Source organism: Nilaparvata lugens, chromosome 2 (genome assembly GCF_014356525.2).
Source record: "Nilaparvata lugens isolate BPH chromosome 2, ASM1435652v1, whole genome shotgun sequence".
NCBI classification, from domain to species: Eukaryota; Metazoa; Arthropoda; class Insecta; order Hemiptera; family Delphacidae; genus Nilaparvata; species Nilaparvata lugens.
The window spans coordinates 27,735,575-27,756,238 of NC_052505.1; the positions used below are offsets into that span (position 1 = coordinate 27,735,575).

General features: G+C 35.1%; 2 protein-coding genes across 2 annotated transcripts in view; both read right to left on the reverse strand.

Moving 5' to 3' along the window:
• The window catches only part of LOC111046726, a 122,558-nt gene that overhangs the window by 84,056 nt on the left and 17,838 nt on the right, over positions 1–20,664 (reverse strand). Inside the window, exon 2 of the mRNA XM_039420948.1 lies at positions 131–224. Within this exon, the coding sequence (XP_039276882.1) occupies positions 131–224 (94 nt within the window). The remainder of the gene's footprint in view (positions 1–130; positions 225–20,664) is intronic.
• Positions 15,892–17,984, reverse strand: LOC111046729 (short-chain specific acyl-CoA dehydrogenase, mitochondrial-like). The gene is given in 2 exon segments (XM_039420947.1): positions 15,892–17,100; positions 17,103–17,984. Coding segments are annotated over 2 exon segments (1,257 nt in total). The 5' UTR covers positions 17,338–17,984; the 3' UTR covers positions 15,892–16,078.

Consider the following 20,664-nt stretch of genomic DNA (forward strand, 5'->3'; position numbering starts at 1 on the left):
CAATACAGATAGAAACCTGTTATCCATCCACTTTTCCATATGTCTTGTAAGTTTGCATCAATCAAATATAAATACAATGAAATAAATTTAAAATTGTGATATCCATAATAGGAAAAGTCGTGTTACTTACCGCTATAGGTTGTCTGAGCGTAGATTGTGAGGATCAGAGCCAAAATGGTGTGCAATTTCACTTGACATTGGATGATGTCTTGCCTTGTTGACATCTGAAAGCAATTCAAGCATAAATTTAATGAAGCTTCGTCTTTGGAAGCAGAAGTTATAACATGAAAATTTGAATAACTTGGGAGCAAGGCAGGTTTAATCGGAGGGTTCAGGTTGTGTAATATCCCTAAAAGACCAACTTATTTAAAGTAGTGATAATCGAAACTTCTGGAAGTACAAATAATTGGGAAGCGTTGAAAGGTTCTCGGTAAGTCGTAGCATAAAGGAAGTAAATATTACTTAGGAGGAAGATTACTTATTTAATCTGTGGTCATACGTACAGTAACAATATAACATAAACCATGGTTATAGTTACGGTAGTGGTAGCATATTCTTGCATACTCTCTAGAAAAGGTAAGCGGTCCTCGAATTTGAAAGTTCTATTTTATTTGATAAAACATTCGTAGAATGATCAAAAATGTGAAATAATTTGAGTCGAATGGAAGCACTTTTTAACAGGTTCTTTTGAATTGAACTAAAAAGACGGGATCAATTATTGGATTTAACCGCTAATTAAAGACGTATTCCGTATCTCTCATTAGTTTTCATAGCATTTTGAATATTCATTTATTGATTTTATTCAGTGTATGATAACAATGATCCTAACTGCAATAGTTCCTGACTTGTGCGCCAATAGTGAACGAGATTATGAGAAATTATCCATTTCCAGGTATTTCTGAATGGCCAAGTGATTTGAAGGCTCTCAACTGTCAGTCAGTGTACCTGGCCTCAAAATATTGATCTTCAACGGTATTACTACAGACAAGAGTACTGTCTCCTAGTTGATTAGAGGTATCAAGCACCATTTTATGTAAGCATTATGTATAATCTAAGCAATTATCTCGAGTTACCAATCCGATCGCATCATTCATATCAGATGGGCTACATAGGCTAATGATTCTTCAATTATTGCACTGCACCAATTAAAACATCGCCTCCACAATTCTGACTCATCAATCTATTCAGTATCGTTCTGATATCAATACAAATCTATTTCGTATGCATAAGAGAGACTTGAAGGCTCTTGTAATCTTGAAATTCAATGCGCTTATCTAATGTACAACAGTTGCAGCGGGCATGTTACAACCTAATACAGTTTCAACTCAACTACTAACAAGACACTCAACTACTATCAAGATACTCAACTATTAATTGTAACAATAGTATAAAGCTTCACCATGAGTTGAACGATATTTTAACAAGCAACTCTCGGCTACACTGTAGAGAGATTAACTTGAAACTATCAGAGAAGCATTGATGTTACTATAAAAGGCATGCTGACAGTTTGAAGTGAATCTCAGTGTATTTCAAATTCGATTCAACTCTCGACAATGACACAGCTTAAGACTTGAAAGCGACTTGGAGTTTGCGAATAATTTTATGAACGATGTTGTAATGACTGTTGTGTAGTTGCAAGTGAGTTAGCCGAGAGACAAGTATTGAGAGATATTGTATAGTTGGCCGGGAGGCAAGTCTATATAGATATAATATAGTTGGTCGGGAGGCAAGTGCCAGCAATAATAATAGAGTTAAGGCAAGTGCCGTTTGTCAAAGCACAAACGAGATCATAAGCGACTTTGTTTGCAAGTGTGTGAAGGGGAAGCAGAGGGAAGAAATGAGAAGAATAAGGTGGGAAAGAGGAATGAGGGAGAACTGAGAAATGATGGGGGAGGGAAGAAAGAAAAAATGAAAGAGTGAATGCAGAAATTGAAAAAGGAGGAACTATATCATAAAAATTTAGTAAGATTTTGTTTCGATTTCCCTCTAGGAATAGCAAGGAGAGGAGAATAAGGTCGAGAAGAGGAGAGAAGATGGAAAGTATATCAAGGAAGAGGGAAGAGGATGAAGGTATAAGGTAAGATATTATTTTTTTAAAAACAAGGCTGTCGCCTAAGGTAACATTTACAAAAATTGACAATAAACAATTGAATCAAACTTAAGAAATAAACAATTATTTACAGTTCCGCATCAGTATTTATCAATTACAAATAATATTATAGAGAATAATATTGTACATATTGAGCCATCAACATTATACCACAGAGGAAAGAAGCACTACTGTTCTACTTACAGCACTACAGTTCTACTAAGCACTACTGGTATGCTTATTCCGTGATTATACTAAAGCATTATCACATTGGCAAACTAAAGTTGTTATTTGCATCCATGTGGAATGAAACTTGTCATGAAAGTATACCATGAAGAATTAAACTTCATCATATTATACAATAGAGCGTACATGAAATAGGTAAAAAAAAACTATGAAGGTGGTCCTATTTCAAAAAATTGTGATCAGACTTTTAATAAAAAAGAAGAGAAGTTATTATGAAACTGTGCATGAAATAGGAGCAATGGAATAAGAGCAAGAATGCATCAAACCCTGCCAATAAGAGAGACCTTACGTCAATGTATCATTTATTAGAAGCCTCGATTTTAACAAATAGAAGCTTGGTGAGAAAATCAACTCAGGTGATAGATTGTTCCACAGTCGGGACGCTACTACAGTAAAAGAGGAGTTGTACATAACTGTGCGGTGGAGTGGAATTTGTAGGAAATACTGGTGCTGCAGTGTATTTCTGTGGTAGATGTGCTCAAGAGTGGTGAATCTCTCTTTCAGATACTGCGGACCATTGCCCTTGACAACTAGGTGATATACAAGACATAATATGAAGTATTGTATCCGTTCCTTCAGTTTCATCCATTGCAGTTTCCTATAGAAAGGTGTGATATGGTAATCCCTTCGTGCATCATATATGAACCTAACTGCATAGTTCAATGCACGCTGCAATTTCATATTAAGCTCCTCAGTCATGTCATTGTAGACCATGCTGCCATAGTCCACAATGGGCAGGACAAGACTTCGAACGAGCGTAAAACAAAGGTTGGTTGGGAGAAACTTCCTCAACCTCTTGAATTGATGCATTGTGGCAAAAATCCACCTTGATAAGGTCTATGATAAGGTCTAAGGTATATGATAGGTCCAATTAAGATTCTTATCTATGAAAACTCCTAGAACCTTGATACATTCCTCATACTGAAGTGCATGGCCATCTAGAATTACTTTGGACACTGCATTGAAGTCCAGTTGATTGTACAGTCTGCCATAAGCAACAATGATACTTTTGCATTTCCTGTCATTGAGACTCAAATAATGCGCCTTTGCCCATAAAATCAAAGATGCTACATTAACATTCATGGCAGCCACAGCATCATCAGCATGAGAAGAGTGACCAGAAGGAAAGCGACTGTAGCAAACAAGATCATCAGCATAAATATGATAAGACAAATCACGAAAAATCAGAGGAAGGTTATTTACATAGATAGAGAAAAGAAAATGGCCAAGGATTGTGCCCTGTGGGACCCCTGCAACAACTGGGAGCCACCTGTACATTTTCTCCTCAGCCACTCTGACACACTGGTACCTATCAGTTGGGTAGGACTTGAACTAGGAAACACAAGAAAATGATAGACCACACTGAAAAAAGAGTTTATGCAGTAAGATTGAATGACAGACATTATCGAAAGCTTTTGTGAAATCAAAGAGTGAAAGAACGTTGATCCATTGAATTTCGAATGTCATCAGTGATTTTCAATAGTGCTGTAGTTGTGGTGTGAAAAGGGCGGTAACCAGACTTATTTTCATCGAAGAAGTTGAATGATTCCAGGTACACTGACAACTGTTCATGCACTATTCTCTCCAGTGCCTTGGAAATACTACAAACTATGTTTATAGGTCGGAAGTCTTGTGGATTAGTAGGATTATTATTTTTAAGAACTGGACATGTCAATGATCGCTTCCAAAGAGAAGGGAAGGTATGATGGAGGAGCAAAAAGAAAGAAGGAGAAGAAGATGTAGACCGCGGCCCGCGGTCAGAAAAATTTTTGGCCACTCACATATTGAACGCAACTATACAAGATAAAGTGAACGTCGGTGACGTCATCACAAGTGATGTCATTTCACTCTCACTAGCAGCCGACATCACGTTCCCCGACTGAATGAACGAAATTCAAATCCACTCCAGTATCCTAAGGATGCTTCAAGTTACACTACTGTATTTTATGTAGCCTAGTTAATGAGATACAGATTTCTATCCTATAATTCCATTCTAATTATTGATAATAGAAGATTGGGCTAGAACCTTGATTAAACGATCAATCATTCATTAAATGACAGAGACAATGAGGGTGATATATTTTTTGAAAACTTGAAACCTTCAAACACTAATAACTTTGAATCTCTGTCACTCAGCATAGCAAACATTTCACCACTGTTCTTATTCTCACTTATGGTGACAGACCGAAAGAGTTAATATGTGCTAATTATCGAAAAGTTGATGAGGTGGTGTGGTTTTTCCATCCGGGGGATTCCCGGTCGTTAACTGGTTCAACATACTGTCAGAGCTGGAAATTCCATGTATTTATGATTTCAAAATTCGTCACAATTCGAGATGAATCAATGGAACACTTTTAGAGTCGAATAGGAAGGAATGGTCGTTATAAAGCAGATGGTTATCGGAAAGTTATCGGAAAGTATCACTTCGACAGATAATAATAATAATACTTCGACAGAGAGAGAGAGAGAGAGAGAGAGAGAGAGAGAGAGAGGCAGAGAGAGAGAGAGAGAGAGAGAGAGAGAGAGAGAGAGAGAGAGAGAGCGAGAGAGCGGGACAGATAATGTAACTAGCAGTGATGACGTCACGACATATGAGTGTAATCAGTGTATGTGTCCAACGAATCACTGTACAGGGAAGAGAAAGACAAAAAAGATAATGAGTAGGAAAAGTTGAAGGTGGAGTTTCAAGAAGGATAAGCATTACTTGGAAGGAAGAGGCAGAAAACAAATCAGAATGAATGGAAGATAATGGAAAGAACGAAGACTTGAAGAACAGTAATAATAAAATGAAGGAGAAGATAATCCAACAAAAGAAAAAGCTCCGTAAGCTATTACAACAATCTTCATATCACATTGAAGGGAGTTCCAAGATTTTCATGTCATTCACTATAGCAGCATTCAAAAGTTCAACATGAGCAAACTGTAGTGCTACTATAACTATAAAATTATAACCATAACATTCGACCTATAACACCTAAACTATAACAACTGAACTATAACTATAACCATGACTATAAGAACATGTTAGTAGAGGCGGCTAAGCCCAATTAGGGTGGTTCGAAAAGTTATTGCAGTGTGAACGTTGACATAAACTAGCAAGTATTTCATAAAGTTTTGCTTCGAATAGTAGGTACTCTGACACTGGGGGTGGGTGTTGAATAAAGGTAGATACAAAGTATTGGAATTAAGAAGAGGAGGTGGAGGAAAAAGGAGGTGGTGAAGGAGGAGGAGGAAGAAGAAAAGAAGAAGGAGTAGGATTCAGAGTGGAAGAATTAGGATGAGGGAGAGAAGTAGAAAGAAGAGGAGAACCTGAATGTGACGTTGAACCGAAGTTTCTAATCCGATAAAAGTCTTGATTTTGTTGCTAGCCGGAGCTCATAAATCAAATAGTTTTTGAAGTGAAGTTCAACTAATTCAAAAGTAGGGTGAATAGCGCATGTATGTGAATTGGTATTTGCCCCGATCTGCATTCATTCCTCCTTATATTAGGTATGGATCTAATATTTTTTAGCAGAAATTTTGAAGTACCAACTACATTACAATTCAATTTATATTCCTCTCTCCCCTTGTTCTTGTTTACTTTTTCTATATTTTGAATGTAGGAACAGAGGAAACTTCTATACTCGATTGTTTATTCTATGATAGGTATCTTTGACGTCTTTAATTCCTATCAGTTGTATTCCTCTCTTTCCCTATGTTCTGCTTCCTATTTGATTTCTATTCCTTGATTCTCTTTTTGGCTATTCTGTCATCATTTTCCAAAAATGTTTTCCCCTCCCGTCCTATTCCATTTCTATCAAACCACACTCCCTCTATTTATTCCATTTAGTTTCCCACTCTTTCTCCCTTTTTTATATATTCCTGCCTCTTCTCCTTCTGTTCTTTATCCGTTCTCTTTCCCTCTCTCCACATCCAAAATCCACTTCTTTCCACTTCATTATCTTTCAATTACACTCACAACTTTCCTCTTGCACATATTCTTCTTTTTCTTTTTCTTGTTCTTATTTTTCTCCATCTTCCATAATTATGTTCTCAGCACACTTTCATCTTCTTTTTATTTCTCTCCTCATTCTCCTCCCTCTTCTTGTTCCTTTTCCTTTTCCTGTTCCTGTCTCTCTTCCTTTTCCTTCTTATTCTTGAAGAAATTTATCGCAGAGTGATTTGTCACAACCAGTAAAAAAGCATCAAGTTTCTACTTCTGAATTCAAAATTAGTTCAGAAAGGCATCAAGTTACATAATATATCGTTCAGTCATCCCAAATCACACAGAGCAGCTTGCTAGATCAGAACTCGCTTTGAATTGAGAGGAGATTTATTGCAACTTCTTGTGATATATGGTATCTCATTTGTGAAATACCAATATAAGTAGTTCACTGTACGAAGTTCAACTTATGTAAAGTTTATACTACTTGTATATGGTGAACGAATCAATGAGAACTAATTTGACATGAGGCTAATTCGTATAAGACGTTCAAGCTCGATTTGGATGACATAAAGGTAATAACTCAGACTGGAATGTCACAAAGACTCTAGTTGATTTCTGTAACCAATATTGATATGGATTCTGATTATTATATCTCCAAGTTCTAAGAATTATTATAATGTAATTCACTTTAAACCTTCCACTTCTTATAAACGAATTGAAAATTTGAACGAATTTATACAGGGTGTTTCAGAAGTAGTGTCGAGAATTTTAGGGTATTGTACCTGGATGCTAGGAGACTACAAATGTCATATTTGAAGTGTCCAAAACTCAGCGGTTATCCTTATAGCTGCCATTTTGTTTTTTTCACTTAAAAATTTTTATCTCAAGAACGAAATGTTGTATTGATCTGAAATTTGGCATGAATATTTATGCTATAAAGACTCAACTATAAAAAATAAAAAAAATTTTTCGTTGAAATTTTTCAAAATGGCGGCCATTTTAAATTTTTGATGGCGAATATCTCGAAAACCGTCCATTTTACAGAAAATTTACGAGAGACAAAAACGTTAGCAAATTTTTTCACGATTCCAATGATACCTGATTTATTGAGATTGGTCGAAGAATAACAGAGAAATTAATTTTTTTCGTACTGCATGCATGACCACTTTTCACCATTTAAAGATCAATATTAATTTTTTAATTCCAGATGTATTTAAGATGAAGCTTTGAAACTCGGTATGGCTCCATATGGGCAAACAGATGATTTACAATGGTTTTCAGATGATAATGTTTGTCTTGTAAAAGTATTGTTGTTTCATTAAAAGTAAAGAACCAGATGTAGTGCTTCCTATTTCTTAGTCTCACGTTTCCTAGGTCTTATTTCTATCTTAAATTTCCAGTTTCAATATTTTCTTACGTCGCATTGCCAAGAGCTGCTCCATACATGAAGTGGATATCGGTGTACTCCAGCGAACTAAATTCCATTACAATAATTAATATTTGTGTAGAAGCAACGTAAGAAATATTGAAACTGGAAATTTAAGATAGAAATAAGACCTAGGAAACGTGAGACTAAGAAATAGGAAGCACTACATCTGGTTCTTTACTTTTAATGAAACAACAATACTTTTACAAGACAAACATTATCATCTGAAAACCATTGTAAAATCATCTGTTTGCCCATATGGAGCATACCGAGTTTCAAAGCTTCATCTTAAATACATCTGGAATTAAAAAATTAATATTGATCTTTAAATGGTGAAAAGTGGTCATGCATGCAGTACGAAAAAAATTAATTTCTCTGTTATTCTTCGACCAATCTCAATAAATCAGGTATCATTGGAATCGTGAAAAAATTTGCTAACGTTTTTGTCTCTCGTAAATTTTCTGTAAAATGGACGGTTTTCGAGATATTCGCCATCAAAAATTTAAAATGGCCGCCATTTTGAAAAATTTCAACGAAAAATTTTTTTTTATTTTTATAGTTGAGTCTTTATAGCATAAATATTCATGCCAAATTTCAGATCAATACAACATTTCGTTCTTGAGATAAAAATTTTAAGTGAAAAAACAAAATGGCAGCTATAAGGATAACCGCTGAGTTTTGGACACTTCAAATATGACATTTGTAGTCTCCTAGCATCCAGGTACAATACCCTAAAATTCTCGACACTACTTCTGAAACACCCTGTATAATACTAGCTGTACCCTGCCACGCTTCGCAGTGGCACATTGTGATTGAATGTTTATTTTTTTTTCTGTGGCCCCCACTATATATAAAATATGTGTTGGGAAACCACAAATATTATGCTTGTTAAATAAATTATGAACATCTGTGTTATGTGAGCTGTTAAATCTGGTTTATTGTGCAATTACAAAACTAAAAGGAAAAATAATGTTTATGTGAGAAATAAAATGAAAAAAAGCAAAATTTTTAGAAAAAAGAAATTAAAATGAGTAAATGAATACCTATATATAAAATAGAAAATTATTGATGGAAAATAATTAGATTCTAAAAGAAAAAAATATTGAGAATAGTCTCTTAAAAAGGATTGATAAAAAAATGAATTAATAATATTCATAATATCTAGTTTGTAATAAGGTCTTCACTATAATTATTCTATTTTCAATTATCCAAGTTTTTGTTTTTGCTTAAATATATTAACCAGTACCATTTCCTTGATGTCCATTGGCAGCCTGTTGTAAATCTTCGGTCCTAAGTATGTGACTGTTCTCTGGGCGGCAGTTGTTGTCATCCTGGGGACTGCTAGATCAATATTCCTTCTTCGCGTGCTGTGGGTGTGGTCCATGTTGAGAAAGAACTGCGGTTTTTCCTGATGAATGTGAGTAATTTGTGAATGTAAATTTGTCGGATGCTCAGTAGTTGGAGCTCTTCATATAGAGAATCTGAAGGGTAGAGTGGATGTTTCTGTCCCATTATTCTGAGGATGAGTTTCTGGACTTTAAAAACAGGATTGATATGGCAGAAATACGTAGCTCCCCATGCCAGGATTCCATATCTTGCTATTGACTCTACCAATGCGTGATATACAATTTTTAACGTATCCAGTGTGAGTATCTGTCGGAGTTGAATGAAACTGTAAACCAGTTTCCTGAGTTTTGTTGTTTGCTGTATGATGTGTTTGTCCCACCAAAGTAAGTCGTCTATTATAACTCCTAAATATTTTATATTATCTGTTCGTTCTACTGATGGACAATTGCAGTCTATGCGATTTATTTTGCAGTGATGTAACTTGATTGTATTTCGTACAGGTTTTTTGGAGTCCGTCAGTGAAAATGCTAGAAATTTAGTTTTTGATGAATTGAGAGTCAGGATATTACTGATATAACTTATATCAATTATTTAATAGACTAATATATTATTATAATCTATCCCTTCATTTTGTTTATATGATCAAATAACCAGCTGACTACTAAAATATTAGCCTACTTTGTATTTTAGCATGCAACACAGCCCAGATCGTATTATCAACAACACCGTTGTCAAATGCCGGTATGTTAGTAGAAAAGAGATAAGAATTTTTTTTTATTTCCGTTGTTTTATGATAGAAGGAAACATAGCATGAATATGAAATAGAAATAAGATATTGAAACTATAAGATAAGCCGATCAGCTTATGAACTAAGGTTTGGAGGATTATGAAACATTGACAATTGAGAAATTATGAATACACAAATGCAAGAATAAAAGCCTCAATAATTATTATTCATTACAAGATTGATTTACATCGATAAGATTATACTCACACTATCGACTGAATCGCCAATTGATTGTAGCACGGTACCGGTATCGATCCATTCACTGATTGAAATTACTACAATATTAACACAAGTAACACGATTATTTGCACTGAAACACGAATTTATTATCGAAAAAAAAGCATTGGTATGCTTTCTTTGTTCTGAATTGCGAAAGTAATTGAAATCCAATAATTGTACCGGAAAACATACGGTAATCAAGAGTGTAGTTTACCGGTACTCTATATCTCACGAACCTGTTGAAGCTGCGTTTTGAAACATGCGCGCTATCTAGCGGTCAGATTTTGCACTTTGATTGCAGCAGCGCTCAGCTCAAATCTGGCCAAAAATGGCCAAAGTTTCACCCCCTCCCCCCGGGCCACCCTGCGAGCCCGGTCAATTTTTTTTTTTTAATCGACTTATTTTCGCGAGTGACCCCGAATGTGAAGTCAAAAATCGGAAAAATCCATAAACAAAAAAGTTAAAAATTTTCGGGCGAGCGTAGCGCCCCTGAAAATTGTAAAAAGTAGATAAAAACCATCCTTGATGCGGATTTTATATCATGTTAAAATTTCAACTCAATCGGTCCAGTACTTTTGGAGTTTTTGCATTACACACAAACCAACATAACATTTTTATATATAGACTAGCAAGAACCCGTGCTTCGCAAGGATATTTTAAAACTTGACAAAATGAAATTTTGAAGAATTGAGAATAGGCCTATAACCATCCTTGGTTAATTAAGAATCCATAAGCAAAATTTCAAGTTAATTAGTCCAGTAGTTTAGACGTGATGATGCGTCAAACATAATATTCCTATCCCGTACGTGCTTAAGCCAGCTCTTTACTTTATATAATTATTATAGATATGGTTAACGACTGCAAGAGGTAGGACTGTGGAACAGAATAGTGGTGAAACTATGATAGCGCCAGAAGTGTCTCAAACATAATAGTAGGTACTACATGAACTTTTTGAAAGTGATTTGAAAAAATTTTAAAACAACAGAACTGAATCCTTATCATTCTACCTTCATTTAGAGAGAGTTTTGTTTGAGCCGAATGGAAATCTATTTATAAAAAAATGAATGTCTGTTTGTGTGTTTGTATGTTTGATTGTTCCCTGTAGACTTGAAAACTACTTGACATAACGGCATGAAACTTTGGGAATATGTTGAACTGAAAAAAGTACTTCAATTTCCATGAATTTATTAATAGAATTATATAAATCTAAAGTGTAGGTCATATCTCAATTCACAAAGAGTTCGATTCTTGTTGGCAAGATAGATGTTATTCAATGCAGAAATCATTGTTATTTTACTAAAAGATAGGATAAACAGAACTATACCGACAATTTGCACCTATACCTCAATATAATCTTAGAGCATTCAGTGTGTATTCAATTCCTAGATATAATAATTTGTAAGGAAAAAGATAATTGAAATACACTATTCCAAACTGTTTAATTTGCTCCCTATCATCATACGAGATTATTCCAAGGAAGATATTTTCCAACTTATCATTGTAAATGATTTTGATTTGTGACTCTACTAATCCAACACTTTAATGTGTACAAGATAGTGAAAAATCATCAATCTTTTGCTTTTTTATAATTACAAATTATTAGATTGCTGGTAAAATGAATTTTAGTATCTGTGAAACACCGCCGCCTTAGAGTGACTATCTAATTTTTCATAATATATATTAATATATCATTTAATTTTCATATACTATATGGATGGTAATTAACGTTTGAGACTCCCGATCACTTATTGTATTTTTATTAGTATTATCCTTAATTCTGAATAAGATTAATATCTTTTGATGTTTACTTACTATTGAGTATCAAGTTTATTTTATTTTAAATGTAATTTAGTTTTATGATTTGAAGGTTTTTAGTTTTCCATTTTTTTCCAATTCCCATAACCCTATACCACCCTATTAATCATCCTTAGTTCATCTAATACCCCATACTCCTTTTAAATTCCTAAACTCCCAGTTTCATGAAACAATTTTTCCTTAGTTTATTTTTTAAGTTAGCATTCATTCTATTTATGTATTTTATTATTTGTAGGCACCTGCTGTAAAATCTTTAGGTTTAGCGGGACCAATTTTGTAAAGCATTTTACTGAATAAAATGATTGATTGATTGATTGATAAAATGAATAGTTCTCTTTCAGGGGGAGTTTTGACAACCTACAAAACTCATTTTTCATTTGAAGAAATAATATCAAAAAGATGCATAGGACCTTAGTTTTTTGTTCAGCTTGCCAAAATACCCCTTATTTCAATATTAAAATTTTCGACTGACTGTAAAGTCAGTCAATAATTCTATCAGGCTTGATTAATTTTGAAATTTCAATTAAATAAAAATGGTAGAGAATAATTATCATGTAGATATCAACACTTTATTAAAGACATATTAACTGCATGCGTTTTCATATTGCCGATACAGCATTGATAAAACTGTAGACGTTTATTTAGCAGCATCAAAAAACTGTTCTAGCTGAAAAATTGATAATACATGCCACGTGTAGGCTTATACATTGCATCAGGAAAACGAAGTTCAAAACAATGATTTTCCTAAACATATGTTTTTGAGATAATTTCTTTGATGCAGCTGTTTGGAGAGAGAGAGAGAGAGAGAGAGAGAGAGAGAGGAGAGAGAGAGAGAGAGAGAGAGAGCGGGACAGATAATGTAACTAGCAGTGATGACGTCACGACATATGAGTGTAATCAGTGTATGTGTCCAACGAATCACTGTACAGGGAAGAGAAAGACAAAAAAGATAATGAGTAGGAAAAGTTGAAGGTGGAGTTTCAAGAAGGATAAGCATTACTTGGAAGGGAAGAGGCAGAAAACAAATCAGAAATGAATGGAAGATAATGGAAAGAACGAAGACTTGAAGAACAGTAATAATAAAATGAAGGAGAAGATAATCCAACAAAAGAAAAAGCTCCGTAAGCTATTACAACAATCTTCATATCACATTGAAGGGAGTTCCAAGATTTTCATGTCATTCACTATAGCAGCATTCAAAAGTTCAACATGAGCAAACTGTAGTGCTACTATAACTATAAAATTATAACCATAACATTCGACCTATAACACCTAAACTATAACAACTGAACTATAACTATAACCATGACTATAAGAACATGTTAGTAGAGGCGGCTAAGCCCAATTAGGGTGGTTCGAAAAGTTATTGCAGTGTGAACGTTGACATAAACTAGCAAGTATTTCATAAAGTTTTGCTTCGAATAGTAGGTACTCTGACACTGGGGGTGGGTGTTGAATAAAGGTAGATACAAAGTATTAGAATTAAGAAGAGGAGGTGGAGGAAAAAGGAGGTGGTGAAGGAGGAGGAGGAAGAAGAAAAGAAGAAGGAGTAGGATTCAGAGTGGAAGAATTAGGATGAGGGAGAGAAGTAGAAAGAAGAGGAGAACCTGAATGTGACGTTGAACCGAAGTTTCTAATCCGATAAAAGTCTTGATTTTGTTGCTAGCCGGAGCTCATAAATCAAACAGTTTTTGAAGTGAAGTTCAACTAATTCAAAAGTAGGGTGAATAGCGCATGTATGTGAATTGGTATTTGCCCCGATCTGCATTCATTCCTCCTTATATTAGGTATGGATCTAATATTTTTTAGCAGAAATTTTGAAGTACCAACTACATTACAATTCAATTTATATTCCTCTCTCCCCTTGTTCTTGTTTACTTTTTCTATATTTTGAATGTAGGAACAGAGGAAACTTCTATACTCGATTGTTTATTCTATGATAGGTATCTTTGACGTCTTTAATTCCTATCAGTTGTATTCCTCTCTTTCCCTATGTTCTGCTTCCTATTTGATTTCTATTCCTTGATTCTCTTTTTGGCTATTCTGTCATCATTTTCCAAAAATGTTTTCCCCTCCCGTCCTATTCCATTTCTATCAAACCACACTCCCTCTATTTATTCCATTTAGTTTCCCACTCTTTCTCCCTTTTTTATATATTCCTGCCTCTTCTCCTTCTGTTCTTTATCCGTTCTCTTTCCCTCTCTCCACATCCAAAATCCACTTCTTTCCACTTCATTATCTTTCAATTACACTCACAACTTTCCTCTTGCACATATTCTTCTTTTTCTTTTTCTTGTTCTTATTTTTCTCCATCTTCCATAATTATGTTCTCAGCACACTTTCATCTTCTTTTTATTTCTCTCCTCATTCTCCTCCCTCTTCTTGTTCCTTTTCCTTTTCCTGTTCCTGTCTCTCTTCCTTTTCCTTCTTATTCTTGAAGAAATTTATCGCAGAGTGATTTGTCACAACCAGTAAAACAGCAGCAAGTTTCTGCTTCTGAATTCAAAATTAGTTCAGAAAGGCATCAAGTTACATAATATATCGTTCAGTCATCCCAAATCACACAGAGCAGCTTGCTAGATCAGAACTCGCTTTGAATTATGGGGAGATTTATTGCAACTTCTTGTGATATATGGTACCTCATTTGTGAAATACCAATATAAGTAGTTCACTCTACGAAGTTCAACTTATGTAAAGTTTATACTACTTGTATATGGTGAACGAATTAATGAAAACTAATTTGACATGGAGCTCATTCGAATGAGACGTTCAAGCTTGAGTTGGATGACATACAGGTAATAACTCAGACTGGAATGTCAGAAAGACTCTAGTTGATTCCTGTAATCAATATTGATATGGATTCTGATTATTATATCTCCAAGTTCTAATGAATTATTATAATGTAATTCACTTTAAACCTTCGACTTCTTATAAACGAATTGAAAATTTGAACGAATTTATATATTAGCCGGCAGGCTCGCTTAGTCCAAGGATAGTGTATAGCTATACACTATTCTAGCGCTTAGGCTGCCTTATCAGTCTAGTCAGGGGTCTCCGCCCCCTGGACCACCGACAGTATCATCCAGAATTGATAACAGCAGACTCGCTCCGCTCACCTGCACTCTTCATTTGAGCTTGCTTCCTCCTCTCAAATAGTCAAATACAGACTATCAGGCTCTTTCTACTTGACTGAGACAAAGGAACTCTGGAAACCGCCGATTATGGTCGTATTGCTGCGAACTTTTGAAGCTCTGAATTCCTGTATATGAAAATCATTACCCAGGTTGAGGAGTTATTAAGAAATGAGATTTATTGTATTTCAGTCCACTTCTTTGAGACGAATAATGTTCAGAGCTCACTAAACATTCATATTGGCGTCTCAAGTTCCAATCTAGTGTACTTGAAAAATCTGGATGAATGCATTGAACTGTCGAAAAGAAACCCTCCAATAAATTTAGCATCACCTTTACTCAAACAAAACCCGTGTATCGAGTCAAGTTCAGTCGTTCCTGAAAACCCTTCGGCAGAATCTTGAAGACCTCTCTATACAGCCTTTCTAGATTCTAGCTAAACCTCTGTAACAGATCTAAACGTTTTCTGTTGATTGGTTCTCGAGCTGAGAAGCTGCAAAACTCATAAGACGCTGATCATCTTTGGCGTTCCCAGTTATTTGCAAGCGCTCTCAGTACAACCAATATACCAGTTACCAAACTTTTCTGTCTCTCATTCATCACTTCTCGTAGAACTGAGGAAAAACAGAAAACGCTGATTTTGGACGTAACTTCGAAATTTAGAAGCGAACTTATTTACAAACTCATTGCTGTAAGTTTATTGACACTGTCGACATTACAACTTGTAACCAACTAGAGATTCCACACTTGGAAAAATGGATTTCACCACGGAATACAACAATGCTGTATTCTGATCTCACGTAGGGATTCTAGATCAAAATATTAACATAGAATGAATAAATTGAGTATAATTATAGGGAATTGGTCCAATTTTATTGTTGAATACAATATGAAATGAACTAATTAGCAGTTGGCTCATTGAATTTAGTTTATTGATCTTGTTTCTTAACTTTTTCAGCGATCACCAATGATTCTTATTAATACAGAATGCAGATAACTGAAAAAATTATAATTACAAACACCAATAATGAATAAATGTTAGCAATGAATTACATTTCATTCATTCATGATTTTTCAGTTAATAAATTTACATTCATTGATATTGTTTTATAACATTAGCAGCAATCACCAACCGCTGTATTTCCGAAGTGCCTTCATAGATTTCAGTAATCCTTGCATCCCGATAGTGACGCTCGGCCGGCATGTCTTTGACATACCCCATACCACCCAGCATCTGAATGCATTGATGTGCATTGAATGTAGCCGTCTCAGAAGCACACAGTTTAGCCATAGCTGCCTCCTTCGTGTAGGATTGGTTCAAATCTTTCAAATACGCTGCTCGCCAGGTTAACAGTCTTGCACTTTCCAGTTTCACTGACATGTCTGCAATTTTCATCTGGATAGCTTGCAGCTTTGTGATTGGTCCTCCGAAGGCGGTTCGTTTCCCTGCGTAATCCATTGCACAGTCAAGGGCAGCTTGAGCTATCCCAAGTGCTTGAGCAGCTATGCCTATCCTTCCCGAATCAAGAGTCATCATAGCGATCTTGAACCCAAAACCGGGTTCTCCCAGTATATTTTCCTCGGGAACTTCACAATCTTCTAAAACCAGGTTACAAGTGGACGATCCTCTGATCCCCAGTTTATCCTCCTTTTTACCCAGCGCTAAACCAGGTTTAGGTTTAGGTACGATGAACGCACTGATGCCTTTGTGTTTCTTAGTTTTATCCGTGGTTGCGAAAATAACAGCAGCTTCCGATTCGTAACCGTTGGTAACCCACGATTTGGTTCCGTTGAGTTTGTAACTGTTGTTTCCCGTTTTCTCCGCTACAGTACTAGCAGCGCCAGCGTCACTTCCATTCCCCGGCTCACTCAACGCAAAACACCCTACTCTCTCACCCGTCGTGAAAGGGATCACATACTCTTCTTTCTGTTTTTGTGAACCAAATTTCAAAATGGGGCCCGTATATAGTGAGTTGTTCACACTCATTATAACACCGGCGGAGGCACAGCCTCTGGATATCTCTTCAGTTGCAATGGCGTAAGCCAGATTGTCCAACCCTGTGCCTCCTAGATTCACGGGGACTTCCACTGCCATCAGACCCAGTGCACCCATCTTTTGATTTGCTCTTTTGGGTAGGACTGGTCCGTGTCAAATTTGGCTGCGTTGGGTTTGAGTTCGTTGTCGGCGAAATCTCGGCAGGTTTTGTGGAGCATCTGATGGGTTTCTGATAGGGTTGATATGGATGCTATACCTCGAGAAATAATATTTTCAAAACATCTTGGATAAGTCTCATGTAGAAGGAGTTTGCGCTTGAGCAATTGGAGCGTCACTCTCTTGAAAGACAACGTCATTATTTTACTCAATTAATATTTTAAAATGAGAAATTGAGGAAAAATATCGTCGGATATTTCAAATAGCGTTTGATTCAGCCGGTAGTGATGAAAATAGCCACGCCTACAAAAAGTTGATACCAACAGCAAAGAAATTGTTGTAGATCAGAATACAATCAGACATTGGTATTTTTGTTTGAAAAATGTTAACACAAAATTTGAATAAGGAATGGCAACCAATTTAGAGTAAAATCCGAGTGTTGAATACTTTTCTAGTAATATTAGAGTTCAAAATGATAGAAAACATTATAACCACTGTTGAAACTTCTATAGTGGAAATTCTATAGGTTACACACTTCACAAATATTATAATAATTAGTGGTTTGATGAATCACTTCCAGATATCAGTTGAAAATACAAAAGAATGCAACATTTTTTGATTAGTGGTGCAACACAAGTTTTGGGATAATCAATGAGCTGGAAAATGATGAAGTTTCAGAATTGACTGGAATAAAATGACTGATTAAAGATTATCACTTGAATATGAGAAGATAGTCACTTTTATCCAACTCAGAACTCACTGGTAAGATAAATTAGCAACGTTTTGGAAGTTAGACGATCAGTAAAAAGACTGTGATTGCTTCAAAATTGGCGATTGAGGTTGTAAACATTACACAAATGGAATAATAATTTCCAAATATCACATAACCTTGAAACATCTTCAACCTGATTTCAAACTGAATAGTCCGCTATCATTATACTCAGCTGATGAAAATCAGCTACCTCAAAACAAATGTACCTAAAATACAAAATTTGTATTTCACCTGTAGGCCTATTCTATAGTGAGTTATTTACGTAATAATGGCTGTGGAGAAAGATAGGAGAAAAACGTTGTCTCGGTCCTCTTCCTATAGACGGTAACTGATACAGGTTTATTGATATACCTGATATTATTCAATAAAGGTAGTATACATGTTACAAAAAAAGTCGACAGAGGTCACGATCAGTATTTTTCCACAATGATTCTGAAATAAGATATATTTCACATTTGATATACAGTAAAAATTCAATATATCTGCCCTTACCTACGAGATTTCTCAATGAATCTTTAATTTCACCGTACGTAGGCCTATCTACTAATAGGAGTTTGATAGCAAATTTGATGTGGAAGAGGGATGTGATCAAGGAAGTAGCCTGTAATACCTATTTACTAGCCTGTTCACTAGTCTTGGGATTTGAGAGGTGATGTCATTCAGCTACTTCGCTCCTTTATCAATCATTACTTTCGCTTTCCACGTTTTCAGACTCCGTTGAAAACTTATTCAGGCAAGAGTTTGGACTACGTTTCTCAAACGCTGCTAAATTTAGTATTGCAGCTCCTTATTACCTTTCACCTAGAACCTATTACCTGAGTACCTAGAACATGGATATTAATTGAATAAATTAAAGTTAGCAAATCTACCAACAAATTTCAGTCACAGAACCATGTTTCAATGTTGATTTACCTACAACTTCACCTCTACAGTATTTATGTAAATGTGAGATTTGCTGTTTAATTTCAGCAAAGTTCATTAGGTGGCATCAATTATATTTAATAGAAATGCATGCTGACATTTCAGTGTGGATCTCACTATAGCATGTTAACATGGTCCTATGCTCCATGCTCAGAATTTGTAACAGCTTTATACCATTTCAATCAAGGAGAGACTTTCAATTATCAAGCTCTACGAGATTAATTGAACTAGAATTCTTTAATGAATTTTTCCCCGGAAAAATATTTTTTTCTCTCTCATACGAACAGTCGAAATAAATTATCTAATGAACGGAGCTTAACGAATTGCTTTTAAACATTTCCGAGAAAATATTCATTCCATTCTATGAAAATGTATCAAAAGCTTGAATAATGTTCCATTTCATCAAGATCAACAGAAGATTGTTGAGCTCAGAAACTTCAATTGGAAAAATAATTCTGTCATGCAAATCCAGTAACATATTTATCTGTTGATGAAGATAGGATAATACCCTCAGATTTCCAAAGCTTAAAATGGAAATCCATGGAGAGCTATCAAAATTCTTGTTAATTTTCAAGCTGATGTGATGAATTTGATAATAATGGGAGGTGTGAAGGTCTAATATTGAGTGTATAGTACACGAATTAATAACAGGATATAGCTATTGGATGTTTCTCAAAAGGAATATCAATTTTCAGATTCCATTCCACGAAAATTTATCAACCGCTTATTAATATTTCACCAGATTATGTAGATCGTCATTGAATATTGCCCTCTAGTTTTTAGAAGACAACAAGTAATAATAATCAATCTCATGAATAACTATGAAAAGCCTAAAACATTTTTCAGGGTATGGAAATCTACAGAGGATATTATATCCTTCAACTTTTCCCAGAAAAACTAACCATTCTTGTTAGAATTCATTAACAACCTTAACACTTTTCCAGTGAATAGAAATTGACAAAGGCTATTGAATAAATTATTGATATCATAATCAAGGCCCTTGAACTTTTCCAAGAAAAATCTTTTCATCTCATGAAAAATATCAACACCTCTTTGTGTGTATGGTGATTTTTGAAGGGTACATTGGCCCCAATCTCAAAATAGACTCGCCTTGCTTGAAAAATCAGTTACAGTGAGATTCACTTTATACTGTCAGCATTCCTTATGGATAACATCAATGCTTTACATTCGATCAATGCTGACAGTCTCAAGTGATTTATCGTTATCATGGGCCCAACTCACATTTGCTGGAATAATTGAGCTGGACGTTGATGAGATTCAATCAGCATTTTCAATAAATAACATCAACGCTTCCCATTTAAGCAATACTGACAGTTTTAAGTGAAAGGAGGGAGCTGCCATCCGAGCAACAATATTATTGGAAATGACATTCGATTAGAACTAATATACTTGCAGTAAATTTCGAGGCACATGTGGGGCTACATCACTGTATGTGTGGAAGATACATGTGAGCCCGCATACATGTATCCACACATTAACGCCTGTTGTAAACGGTTTCATATTATTAGAATCGATCTCGATGTAGCAAGATTAAATTTAAACTGTCACTATCGATTGGATGGGAAGCTTATAGTACATTTATAAGGAATGTAGACAGTTCAAAGTCAATCTCAGTATTCACTATAGTGAGGAATAGCCCTTAAGGCTGTGCAAAGGCTAAAAATAAACTTTCTACTGGTGGTATTTTTCAAAGTTTTTCTATTTGTATACTATCAAGCAAACAAAATTAAAAAAGTTTTTTCAGGTGAAAATTTTTTTCTATCATTAATTTTTGAGATATGAGCGTCTAAAGTTTAAATTTTTGGGCTAGAAC